The 13163-nt window shown below is 40.2% G+C and overlaps 1 protein-coding gene across 3 annotated transcripts in view; it reads left to right on the forward strand.

The window, feature by feature from the left end:
- Positions 1-13163, forward strand: part of NEK4 (NIMA related kinase 4) — a 43373-nt gene that overhangs the window by 21890 nt on the left and 8320 nt on the right. For 2 of the 3 annotated variants that reach the window (XM_081246352.1, XM_081246354.1), the window contains 2 exons: positions 1478-1686; positions 2392-2525. In XM_081246352.1, coding sequence (XP_081102478.1) covers positions 1478-1686; positions 2392-2525 — 343 coding nt within the window. The remainder of the gene's footprint in view (positions 1-1477; positions 1687-2391; positions 2526-13163) is intronic. The other variant, XM_081246353.1, reaches the window with a different exon arrangement.

The raw sequence follows: 13163 nt of genomic DNA on the forward strand, positions 1-13163 counted from the left end.
AGTCATTTTTCCTCTGTTCCTTTTTTTTTTTCCTGGCCACACCGCGTGGCTTGTGGGATCTTAGTTCCCCAACCAGGGATTGAACCCATGCCCTCGGCAGTGAAAGCATGGAGTCCTAACCACAGGACTGCCAGGGAATTCCCATCTGTTCCATTTTTTGTAGATTCTATTGCTGTATCTTTGAGTTCACTAATTTTTTCTCCTGCAGTATCTAATTTGTTAATCCCATCCCACATATTCAACACACTGTACTTATCATTTGTAGTTCAATTTGGATCCTTTTTATATCTTCATTGCCTCTCCTTAACATGTTGGTGTTTCCTCTACCTTGGTCATATGGAATATATATATATATATATATATATATATATATTTTTTTTTTTTTTTTGCGGTACGTGGGCTTCTCACTGCTGTGGCCTCTCCCGTTGCGGAGCACAGGCTCCGGACGCACAGGCTCAGCGGCCATGGCTCATGGGCCCAGCCGCTCCACGGCACGTGGGATCTTTCCAGACTGGGGCACGAACGCGCGTCCCCTGCATCGGCAGGTGGACTCCTAACCACTGCGCCACCAGGGAAGCCCTGGAATATATTTTTAATAACCATTTTAATGTCCTTATTTACTAATTCTGTCACTTGTATCACTTCTGGATCTATTTCTATTAACTTATTTTTTTCTCTTCATAATTGTGTGCTATTTTCCTGCTTTGCATGTCTAGTATTTTTTTTTTTTTTTTTTTTTTTGTGATACGTGGGCCTCTCACTGTTGTGGCCTCTCCCGTTGCGGAGCACAGGCTCCAGACGCGCAGGCCCAGCGGCCATGGCTCACGGGCCCAGCCACTCCGCGGCATGTGGGATCCTCCCGGACCGGGGCACGAACCCGCGTCCCCTGCATTGGCAGGCGGACTCTCAACTACTGCGCCACCAGGGAAGCCCTCATGTCTGGTATTTTTGACGTGATGCCAGACATTGTCAATTTTATCCCATTAATTGATGATATTTTTATATTTCTTTAAATATTCTTGAACTTTGTACTTGGATATAGTGAAATTACTTAGAAATAGTTGGGCGGAATTTATATGCAAAATCTGGGACCTTGTCTTTCTCACTCTCTCCTTTCCAAGATTCTTCTCTCACTTTCTAGTGGCAGTGGTGGTCTCGAACTCTGTCCTTTGGTTTTGCAGGCAAGAAAGACTGTGGGTTTTCTGTTGTACTTTAGCTGCCTATGGCTTGCCTTTAGGCTAAAGGTGTTGACTCTCCTCCAGAATCTGCTTGCAAATTTTGTACATTCTTCATTGTCCTCACATAGTTGATTTTTGTATTTTGTCCAGAGTTTATACTTATTTGTGGAAGGGTTCTGTCTGTAGGAACTTACTTGCTCATTAGAAAGCAGAACTTCCTAAAGGTTGTTTTGTATCTAATTTCTAATGAAAAATTCTCATGAAGCCAATTAATAACAAGAGAATTTTTTCTTTTCCAGGAAAGGTCATACAAATGAAATGAGTGACTTGGTACAATTGATGACACAGACCCTGAAGTTGGACTCTAAAGAGAGCTATGAAGATCTCCCGGTACCAGAGCCAGTGTCAGAATTTAAACTTCATCGGAAGTATCGGGACACGCTGATACTTCATGGGAGAGTTGCAGAGGGGGCAGAGGAACTCCGTTTTAAAGAGCTACCTTCAGGTGGTCAGTTTATTGTTTTACACCAAGCTGGAGAGCATATGTTTACTGGAAAAATGTATCAAACTAAGGAGCTTAATGCTTGCAAAATTTTTTGGTTTTTTTCATTATTTCATTTGGATATCTTCATAAAAAATATATCTTATTTTATGTAACAGTTGTATTCCTGAAAAGTTGAATGAAAATTGGTTTTTAAAAATAAATATAAATAAATACATGTTTGGAATTTTTCATGTGGACTTTCTTCAAATTAGACAATTTGTAGTTTTTAGATTTAGGAGGTGGTGATGAGACATGAAGCGTAAGTTCATATATACATTTTAGTCATTAAAAATACATGAACTCTTGGGCTTCCCTGATGGCACAGTGGTTGAGAGTCCGCCTGCCAATGCAGGGGACACGGGTTCATGTCCCTGTCCAGGAAGGTCCCACATGCCGCGGAGTGGCTGGGCCTGTGAGCCATGGCTACTGAGCCTGCGCATCCAGAGCCTGTGCTCCGCAATGGGAGACGCCACAGCAGTGAGAGGCCCGCGTACTGCAAAAAAAACAAAAACAAAAAAACATGAACTCTTAAACTAAACTCTTGTCAAAGTGAAAAGAATCTTAACATGACAAGATTACCAGGAAAAAAAAAAAGAAAAAAAATTGTGTTCTTCTTGCTGCAGTGGTGAAAGTGTTTACTTTTTCCCTGTTGTTGTTATTGCTTTTTAGCTATCGTGCCAGGTTCTGAAAAAATCAGAAGAATAGTTGAAGTCTTGAGAGCTGATGTAATTCGGGGCCTGGGGATTCAGCTTTTAGAGCAGGTGTATGATATTTTGGAAGAGGAGGATGAATTGGAAAGAGAGGTGAGTGTCCTATTAGCTGTGTCAGCTGCTTATGCTACGGAATTTTTTTAATGGCCTTTTGAAATATAATTAACATACCATACATTTTACCCATTTAAAGTATACAATTCAGTGGTTTTTAATATGTTCACAGAGTTATACAACCATCACCACATCAATGTTAGAACATTTAATTATCCCCAAAAGAAACCCTGTACCCACTGTCACTCCCCATTGTCCTATAGGCCTTTCACCCCTAAGCAACCACTAATATTTCTGTCTCTATATCTGCCTATTCTGGACATTTCATTTAAATAGAGATGTACAAAATTATGTGGTCTTTTGTGACTGATATCTTTCATTTAGCGTATGTTTTCAAGATTCATCCATGTTGTAGGGCACGTCATGTACTTCATTCTTTTATATGGCTGAATAGTATTCCATTGTATGGTATACCACATTTTGTTTATCTATTCACCAGCTGATAGACAGGTTGTTTCCACTTTTTAAAAAATTTATTTATTTATTTATTTATTTATTTATTTATTTATTTTTGGCTGCGTTGGGTGTTCATTGCTGTGCATGGGCTTTCTCTAGTTGTGGAGAGCGGGGGCTACTATTCGTTGCGGTGCACAGGCTTCTCATTGCGGTGGCTTCTCTTATTGTGGAGCATGGGCTCTACGTGCGCGGGCTTCAGTAGGTGTGGTGTGTGGACTCAGTAGTTGTGGCTCGCGGGCTCTAGAGTGCAGGCTCAGTAGTTGGGGTGCACAGGCTTAGTTGCTCTGTGGCATGTGGGATCTTCCTGGATCAGGGCTCGAACCTGTGTCCCCTGCATTGACAGGCGGATTCTTAAGCACTGCACCAGCAGGGAATCCCTGCTAAGTGTTTTTTTATCATGAAAAGGTGTTGGGTTTGTCAAATGCTTTCTATTTAGATGATCATGTGGTTTTTGTTTTTTCTTCTGTTGATATGGTGTGTTGCATTAATTGGTTTTTGGATGTTAAATCGTCCTTGTATTCCTGAGATAAATCCCACTTGGTCATGGTGTATATTGCTTCTTATATGTTGCTAGAGTCATGTTTCTAGTATTTTCTTGAGCATTTTTGTGTCTCTGTTCACATGAGATATTGGCCTTCAGTTTTCTTTTCCTGTGATTTTTTATTGGTTTTGTTATCAGGGTAATACTGGCCTCAGAATGAGTTGGGGAGTTTCCCTCATCTTTCTTGGGAAGAATTAGTGAAGAACTGGTATTAATTCTTCTTGAAATGTTTGCTAGAATTCACCAATGAAGGCATCTGGGTGGGCCTGAGTTTTTCTTTGTGGGTAGTTTTTTGATAATAAATTCCATGTCTTTACTTACTATATTCAGATTATTCTTCTCTTTCTAAAATTTGTATCTTTCTAGGAATTTGTCCTTTTCAACTAAGTTATCTAATTGGCGTATAATTTTATTTTGAATTTTTGAATTTTATTTTATTTTTTTATACAGCAGGTTCTTATTAGTCATCAGTTTTATACACATCAGAGTATACATGTCAATCCCAATCGCCCAATTCATCACACCACCACCACCACCACTCTGCTGCTATCCCCCCTTGGTGTCCATACGTTTGTTCTCTACATCTGTGTCTCAATTTCTGCCCTGCAAACCGGTTCATCTGTACCATTTTTCTAGGTTCCACATATATGCGTTAATATACGATATTTGTTTTTCTCTTTCTGACTTACTTCACTCTGTATGACAGTCTCTAGATCCATCCATGACTCAACAAATGACCCAATTTCATTGTTTTTATGGCTGAGTAATATTCCATTGTATATATGTACCACATTTTCTTTATCCATTCGTCTGTCAATGGGCATTTACGTTGCTTCCATGACCTGGCTGTTGTAAATAATGCTGCAATGAACATTGGGGTGCATAATTTTGAATTATGGTTTTCTCTGGGTATATGCCCAGTAGTGGGATAGCTGGATCATATGGTAATTCTATTTTAAGTTTTTTAAGGAACCTCCATACCATTCTCCATAGTGGCTGTATCAATTTACATTCCCACCAACAGTGCAAGAGGGTTCCCTTTTCTCCACACCCTCTCCAGCATTTGTTGTTTGTAGATTTTCTGATGATGCCCATTCTAACTGGTGTGACGTGATACCTCATTGTAGTTTTGATTTGCATTTCTCTAATAATTAGTGGGGTTGAGCAGCTTTTCATGTGCCTCTTGGCAACCTGTATGTCTTCTTTGGAGACATGTCTATTTAGGTCTTCTGCCTTTTTTTTTTTCTTTTTTTTTTTTACGGTACACGGGCCTCTCACTGCTGTGGCCTCTCCCGTTGCGGATCACAGGCTCCGGACGCGCAGGCTCAGCGGCCATGGCTCACGGGCTCAGCCGCTCCACAGCATGTGGGATCTTCCCGGACCGAGGCACGAACCCGTGTCCCCTGCATCGGCAGGCGGACTCTCAACCACTGCGCCACCAGGGAAGCCCCTGCCCATTTTTGGATTGGGTTGTTTGTTTTTTTAATATTGAGCTACATGAGCTGTTTATATATATATATATATATATATTTATATATATATTTTTTCTTTGTGGTACACGGGCCTCTCTCTGTTGTGGAGCACAGGCTCTGGATGCGCAGGCTCAGCGGCCATGGCTCACAGGCCTAGCCACTCCGTGGCATGTGGGATCTTCCCGGACCGGGGTACGAACCCGTGTCCCCTGCATCGGCAAGCTGACTCTCAACCACTGCGCCACCAGGGAAGCCCTGTTTATATATTTTGGAGATTAATCCTTTGTCTGTTGATTCATTTACAAATATTTTCTCCCATTCTGAGGGTTGTCTTTTCGTCTTGTTTCTGGTTTCCTTTGCTGTGCAAAAGCTTTGAAGTATCATTAGGTCCCATTTGTTTATTTTTGTTTTTATTTCCATTACTCTAGGAGGTGGATCAAAAAAGATCTTGCTGTGATTTATGTCAAAGAGTGTTCTTCCTATGTTTTCGTCTGAGAGTTTTATAGTGTCCGGTATTACATTTAGGTCTCTAATCCATTTTGAGTTTATTTTTGTGTATGGTGTTAGGGACTGTTCTAATTTCATTCTTTTACATGTAGCTGTCCAGTTTTCCCAGCACCACTTATTGAAGAGGCTGTCTTTCCTCCATTATATATCCTTGCCTCCTTTGTCATATATTAGTTGACCATAGGTGTGTGGGTTTATCTCTGGGCTTTCTATCTTGTTCCATTGATCTGTATTTCTGTTTTTGTGCCAGTACCATATTGTCTTGATTACTGTAGCTTTGTAGTATAGTCTGAAGTCAGGGAGTCTGATTCCTCCAGCTCCGTTTTTTTCCCTCCAGACTGCTTTGGCTATTTGGAGTCTTTTGTGTCTCCATACAAATTTTAAGATTTTTTTGTTCTAGTTCCGTAAAAAATGTCATTGGTAATTTGATAGGGATTGCATTGAATCTGTAGATTGCTTTGGGTAGTATAGTCATTTTCACAGTGTGGATTCTTCCAATCCAAGAACATGGTATATCTCTCCATCTGTTGGTATCATCTTTAATTTCTTTCATCAGTGTCTTATAGTTTTCTGCATACAGGTCTTTTGTCTCCCTAGGTAGGTTTATTCCTAGGTATTTTATTCTTTTTGTTGCAGTGGTAAATGGGAGTGTTTCCTTAATTTCTCTTTCAGATTTTTCCTCATTAGTGTATAGGAATGCAAGAGATTTCTGTGCATTAATTTTGTATCCTGCAACTTTACCAAGTCCATTGATTAGCTCTAGTAGTTTTCTGGTGGCATCTTTAGGATTCTCTATGTATAGTATCATGTCATATGCAAAGAGTAACAGTTTTACTTCTTCTTTTCCAATTTGTATTCCTTTTATTTCTTTTTCTTCTCTGATTGCCGACACTAGGACTTCCAAAACTATGTTGAATAATAGTGGTGAGAGTGGACATCCTTGTCTTGTTCCTGATCTTAGAGGAAATGCTTTCAGTTTTTCACCATTGAGAATGATGTTTGCTGTGGGTTTGTCATATATGGCCTTTATTATGTTGAGGTAGGTTCCTTCTATGCCCATTTTCTGGAGAGTTTTTATTATAAATGGGTGTTGAATTTTGTCAGAAGCTTTTTCTGTATCTATTGAGATGATCATATGGTTTTTATTCTTCAATTTGTTAATATGGTGTATCACATTGATTGATTTACATATATTGAAGAATCCTTGCATCCCTGGGATAAATCCCACTTGATCATGGTGTATGATCCTTTTAATGTGTTGTTGGATTCTGTTTGCTGGTATTTTGTTCAGGATTTTTGCATCTATATTCATTAGTGATATTGGTCTGTAATTTTCTTTTTTTTGTAGTATCTTTGTCTGGTTTTGGTATCAGGGTATTGGTGGCCTCATCGAATGAATTTGGGAGTGTTCCTGCCTCCACAATTTTCTGGAAGAGTTTGAGAAGGATGGGTATTAGTTGTTCTCTAAATGTTTGATAGAATTCACCTGTGAAGCCATCTGGTCCTGGACTTTTGCTTGTTGGAAGATTTTTTGTGTGTGTGGTACCCAGGCCTCTCACTGTTGTGGCCTCTCCTGTTGCGGAGCACAGGCTCCAGACGCGCAGGCTCAGTGGCCATGGCTCACGGGCCTGGCTGCTCCGCAGCATGTGGGATCTTCCCGGACCGGGGCACAAACCCGTGTCCCCTGCATCGGCAGGTGGACTCTCAACCACTGCGCCACCAGGGAAGCCCTTGTTGGAAGATTTTTTTTTTTTTTTTTTTTTTTGCGGTATGTGGGCCTCTCACTGCTGTGGCCTCTCCCGCCGCGGAGCACAGGCTCCGGATGCACAGGCCCAGCAGCCACGGCCCACGGGCCCAGCCGCTCCGCGGCACGCGGGATCCTCCCAGACCGGGGCACAAACCCGCCCCCCCTGCATCAGCAGGCGGACTCCCAGCCACCGTGCCACCAGGGAAGCCCCATGTTGGAAGATTTTTAATCACAGTTTCAATTTCATCACTTGTGATTGATCTGTTCATATTTTCTATTTCTTCTTGGTTCAGTCTTGGAAGGTTATACCTTTCTAAGAATTTGTCCATTTCTTCCAGATTGTCCATTTTATTGGCTTAGAATTGCTTGTAGTAGTCTCTTAGGATGCTTTGTATTTCTGTGGTGTCTGTTGTAACTTCTCCTTTTGCATTTCTAATTTTATTGATTTGAGTCCTCTCCCTCTTTTTCTTGATGAGTCTGCCTAATCGTTTATCAATTTTGTTTATCTTGTCAAAGAACCAGCTTTTAGTTTTATTGATCTTTGCTATTGTTTTCTTTGTTTCTATTTCATTTATTTCTGCTCTTAACTTTATGATTTCTTTCTTTCTGCTAACTTTGGGTTTTGTTTGTTCTTCTTTCTCTAGTTTCTTTAGGTGTAAGGTTAGATTGTTTATTTGAGATTTTTCTTGTTTCTTGAGGTAGGCTTGTATAGCTATAAACTTCCCTCTTAGAACTGCTTTTGCTGCATCCCATAGGTTTTGGATCATTGTGTTTTCATTATCATTTGTCTCTAGGTATTTTTTGATTTCCTCTTTGATTTCTTCAGTGATCTCTTGGTTATTTAGTAACGTATTATTCAGCCTCCATGTTTGTGTTTTTTACGATTTTTTCCCTGTAATTCATTTCTAATCTCATAGCATTGTGGTCAGAAAAGATGCTTGATACGATTTCAGTTTTCTTAAATTTACTGAGGCTTTATGTGTGACCCAAGATGTGATCTATCCTGGAGAATGTTCTGTGCGCACTTGAGAAGAAAGCGTAATCTGCTGTTTTTGGATGGAATGTCCTATAAATATCAATTAAATCTATCTGGTCTATTGTGTCATTTAAAGCTTGTGTTTCCTTATTTATTTTCATTTTGGATGATCTGTCCATTGGTGTAAGTGAGGTGTTAAAGTCCCCCACTGTTATTGTGTTACTGTTGATTTCCTCTTTCATAGCTGTTAGTAGTTGCCTTATGTATTAAGGTGCTCCTATGTTGGGTGCATATATGTTTATAATTCTTATATCTTCTTCTTGGATTGATCCCTTGGTCATTATGTAGTGTCCTTCCTTGTCTCTTGTAACATTCTTTATTTTAAAGTCTATTTTATATGATATGAGGATTGCTACTCCAGCTTTCTTTTGATTTCCATTTGCATGGAATATCTTTTTCCATCCCCTCACTATCAGTCTGTATGTGTCCCTAGGTCTGAAGTGGGTCTCTTGTAGACAGCATATATATGGGTCTTGTTTTTGTATCCATTCAGCAAGCCTGTGTCTTTTTTTTTTTCTTTTTTTGCGGTACGCGGGCCTCTCACTGTTGTGGCCTCTCCCATTGCGGAGCACAGACTCTGGACGTGCAGGCTCAGCGGCCATGGCTCATGGGCCTAGCCGCTCCGCAGCATGTGGGATCCTCCCAGACCGGGGCATGAACCCATGTCCCCTGCATCGGCAGGTGGACTGTCAACCACCGGGCCACCTGGAAGCCCAAGCCTGTGTCTTTTGGTTGGAGCATTTAATCCATTCATGTTTAAGGTAATTATCTATATGTATGTTCCTATGACCATTTTCTTAATTGTTTTGGGTTTGTTTTTGTAGGTCGTTTTCTTCTCTTGTGTTTCCCACTTAGATAAGTTCCTTTAGCATTTGTTGTAGAGCTGGTTTGGTGGTGAAGAATTCTCTTAGCTTTTGCTTGTCTGTAAAACTTGTGATTTCTCCATTGAATCTGAATGAGATCCTTGTCGGGTAGAGTAATCTTGGTTGTAGGTTCTTCCCTTTCATCACTTTAAGTATATCATGCCACTCACTTCTGGCCTGTAGAGTTTCTGCCGAGAAATCAGCTGTTAACCTCATGGGAGTTCCCTTGTATGTTATTTGTCATTTTTCCCTGGTTGCTTTCAATAATTTTTCTTTGTCTTTAATTTTTGCCAGTTTGATTACTATGTGTCTCAGTGTTTCTCCTTGGGTTCATCCTGTTTGGGACTCTCTGTGCTTCCTGGACTTGGGTGACTATTTCCTTTCCCATGTTAGGGAAGTTTTTGACTGTAATCTCTTCAAATATTTTCTCAGGTCCTTTCTCTCTCTCTTCTCCTTCTGGGACCCCTATAATGCAAATGTTGTTGCATTTAATGTTGTCCCAGAGGTCTCTTCGGCTGTCTTCATTTCTTTTCATTCTTTTTTCTTTATTCAGTTCCGCAGCAGTGAATTCCACCATTCTGTCTTCCAGGTCACTTATGTGTTCTGCCTCAGTTATTCTGCTATTGATTCCTTCTAGTGTATTTTTCATTTCAGATATTGTGTTGTTCATCTCTGTTTGTTCTTTAATTCTTCTAGGTCTTTGTTAAACATTTCTTGCATCTTCTCAATCTTTGCCTCCATTCTGTTTCCGAGGTCCTGGATCATCTTCACTATCATTATTCTGAATTCTTTTTCTGGAAGGTTGCCTATCTCCACTTCATTTAGTTGTTTTCCTGGGGTTTTATCTTGTTTCTTCATGTGGTACATAGCCCTCTGCCTTTTCATCTTGTCTGTCTTTCTGTGAATGTGGTTTTTGTTCCACAGGCTGCAGGATTGTAGTTCTTCTTGCTTCTGCTGTCTGCCCTCTGGTGGATGAGGCTATCTAAGAGGCTTGTGCAAGTTTCCTGATGGGAGGGACTGGTGCTGGGTAGAGCTGGCTGTTGCTTTTGTGGGCAGAGGTCAGTAAAACTTAAATCCACTTGTCTGCTGATGGGTGGGGCTGGGTGCCCTCCCTGTTGGTTGTTTGGCCTGAGACAACCCAACACTGGAGCCTACCCGAGCTCTTTGGTGGGGCTAATGGCAGACTCTGGGAGGGCTCACACCAAGGAGTACTTCCCAGAACTTCTGCTGCCTGTGTCCTTGTCCTCACGGTGAGACACAGCCACCCCCTGCCTCTGCAGGAGACCCTCCAACACTAGCAGGTAGGTCTGGTTCAGTCTCCTATGGGGTCACTGCTCTTTCCCCTGTGTCCCGATGCACACACTACTTTGTGTGTGCCCTCCAAGAGTGGAGTCTCTGTTTCCCCCAGTCCTGTCGAAGTCCTGCAATCAATTCCCGCTAGCCTTCAAATTCTGATTCTCTAGGAATTCCTCCTCCTGTTGCCGGACCCCCAGGTTGGGAAACCTGACGTGGGGTTCAGAACCTTCACTCCAGTGGGTGGACTTCTGTGGTATAAGTGTTCTCCAGTCTGTGAGTCACCCACCCAGCAGTTATGGGATTTGATTTTACTGTGATTGTGCCCCTCCTACCATCTCACTGTGGCTTCTCCTTTGTCTTTTGGTGTGCGATATCTTTTTTGGTGAGTTCCAGTGTCTTCCTGTCGATGATTGTCCAGCAGCTAGTTGTGATTCTGGTGTTCTCACAAGAGGGAGTGAGAGCATGGCCTTCTACTCTGCCATCTTGGTTCAGGGCCCACACACCAGCATACAATTACTATTAGAAATTCTTTTTAATATTTTTTATTTCTGTAAGGTTGGTTGTTTAGGAGTGTATTGTTTAATTTCCACATATATTTGCACAAATATATTACATTTTTCTATTTTATAGGTTCAACAGTATATTATATACATGCTGTTTTTTTAAATTATAGTAAAATACACATAACTTCAAATTTAGCATTTTAACCATTTTTTTAAGTATTTGGTTCAGTGGCCTTAAGTATGCTTACATTATTGTGCAAACAGCACCACCATCCATCTCCAGAACTTTTTGCATTTTTCAAAACTGAAACTCTGTACCAATTAAATAAAAACTCCCCACTTAACCCTCCTACCAGCTCTTGGCAACCACCATTCTAATTTCTGTGTCTATGAATTTAACTACTCTAAGCCTTGATACAATGCCTGAACACAGCATCTAGAAGAAGTAAAACTCACCTGTAAAGAAAACTTAAGGCCCAGATGGCTTTGCTGGTGAATTCTTCCAATCATCTAAGGAAGAAATAACACAAATCCTACACAAATTCTTTAGAAAACAGAAAAAGAAGGGACATTTCTCATTTCTCCCCATAAGCCCAGAACAACCGTGATACCAAAACCCAACAAGGACACTACATGAAAAAAACATGAGACCAGAATCTCTCATGAACATCTTAATCATCTAGTATTTTGCTGAAGATTTTTGCATCAGTGGTCATAAGGGATATTAGTCTGTATTTTTCTTTTCCTACAGTGTCCCTGTTTGGCCCTAGCACCAGGGCAATGCTGGCCTCATAAATGAGCCAGGAAGTGCTCCTTCCTCATTAACTCTCTGAAGAGTTTGAGAAGGATTGGTATCAGTTCCTGTCCAAATGTTTGGCAGAATTCACCAGCAAAGGTCCAGGGCCTTTCCTTGTTAGGAGGTTTAGATTACTGATTCAGTTTCCTTGCTAGTTAAATAGAAGATTTTCTATTTCTTCATGATTCAGTTTTGGTAGGTTTTATGTTTCTTGGAATTTGTCCATTTTGTCGAGGTTATGCAACTTGTTGGTGTACAGTTGTTCATAGTACTTTCTTAGAATCCTTTTTATTTCTTTTTATTAGTGGTAGTAACATCCCAAATCCATTTCAGATTTTAGTAATTTGAGTCTTTTTTTTTCTTACTATAGCTAAAGGTTTGTCAATTTTGTTCACCTTTCTGAAGAACCAACTTTTGCTTTTATTGATTTTTTGCTATTTTTCTGTTCTCAATTATATTCATCTCAGCTCTAATCTTACTATTTCCTCCTTCTGCTAGTTTTAGGTTTAATTTGTTCTTTTTTCTATTTCTTTAGGCTGCAAAGTTAGGTTGTTGACTTGAAATCTTTTTTTTTTTTAATATTTATTTATTTATTTGGTTGTGTCAGGTCTTAGTTGCGGCACGGTGGGATATTCACTGCCACATGTGGGATCTTCCTTGTGGCATGCAGGATCTTTAGTTGCAGCATGTGAACTCTTAGTTGCAACATGTGAGATCTAGTTCCCTGACCAGGGATTGAACCCAGGCCCCCTGCATTGGGAACGCGGAGTCTTAGCCACTGGACTACCAGGGAAGTCCCAAAATCTTTTTTCTTTTTTAACATAAGCATTTACAGCTATAAATTACCCCCTTAGCACTGCTTTTGCTGCATCTCATAAGTTTTGGTATATTGTTCTCATTTTCATTTGTCTCTCAATATCTTAAATTTCCCTTGTGATTTCTTCTTTGGTGCATTGGAGTGTGTTATTTAATTTCCACATATGTGTGAATATTCTAGTTTCCTTCTGTCATTGATTTCTAACTTTATCCTGTTGTGGTCAGAGAAGATACTTTGTATGTTCTTTTTTAATCTATTGAGACTTAGTTTGTGGCCTAATATATATATCTCTTTTGGAAAATGTTTCATGTGCACTTGAGAAGGATGTGTATCCTATTATTGTTGGGTAGAGTATTCCCTATATGTCTGTTAGATCTACTTAGTTTTTGCATTGTTCAACTCCTCTGTTTTCGTATCTTCTGTCTGGTTGTCCTATCTGTTATTGAGAGTGTGAAGTTTCCAACTATTATTTGTAGAACTGTCTTTTTTCCTTTAATTCTGTCAAATTTGGCATCAAATATTTTGATGGTCTGTTATTAGGTGCATAAACATTTATAATTATTATATCTTCCTGCTGTATTGA

Source organism: Mesoplodon bidens (genome assembly GCF_964165515.1).
Source record: "Mesoplodon bidens genome assembly, chromosome: 10".
Taxonomy (NCBI): Eukaryota; Metazoa; Chordata; class Mammalia; order Artiodactyla; family Ziphiidae; genus Mesoplodon; species Mesoplodon bidens.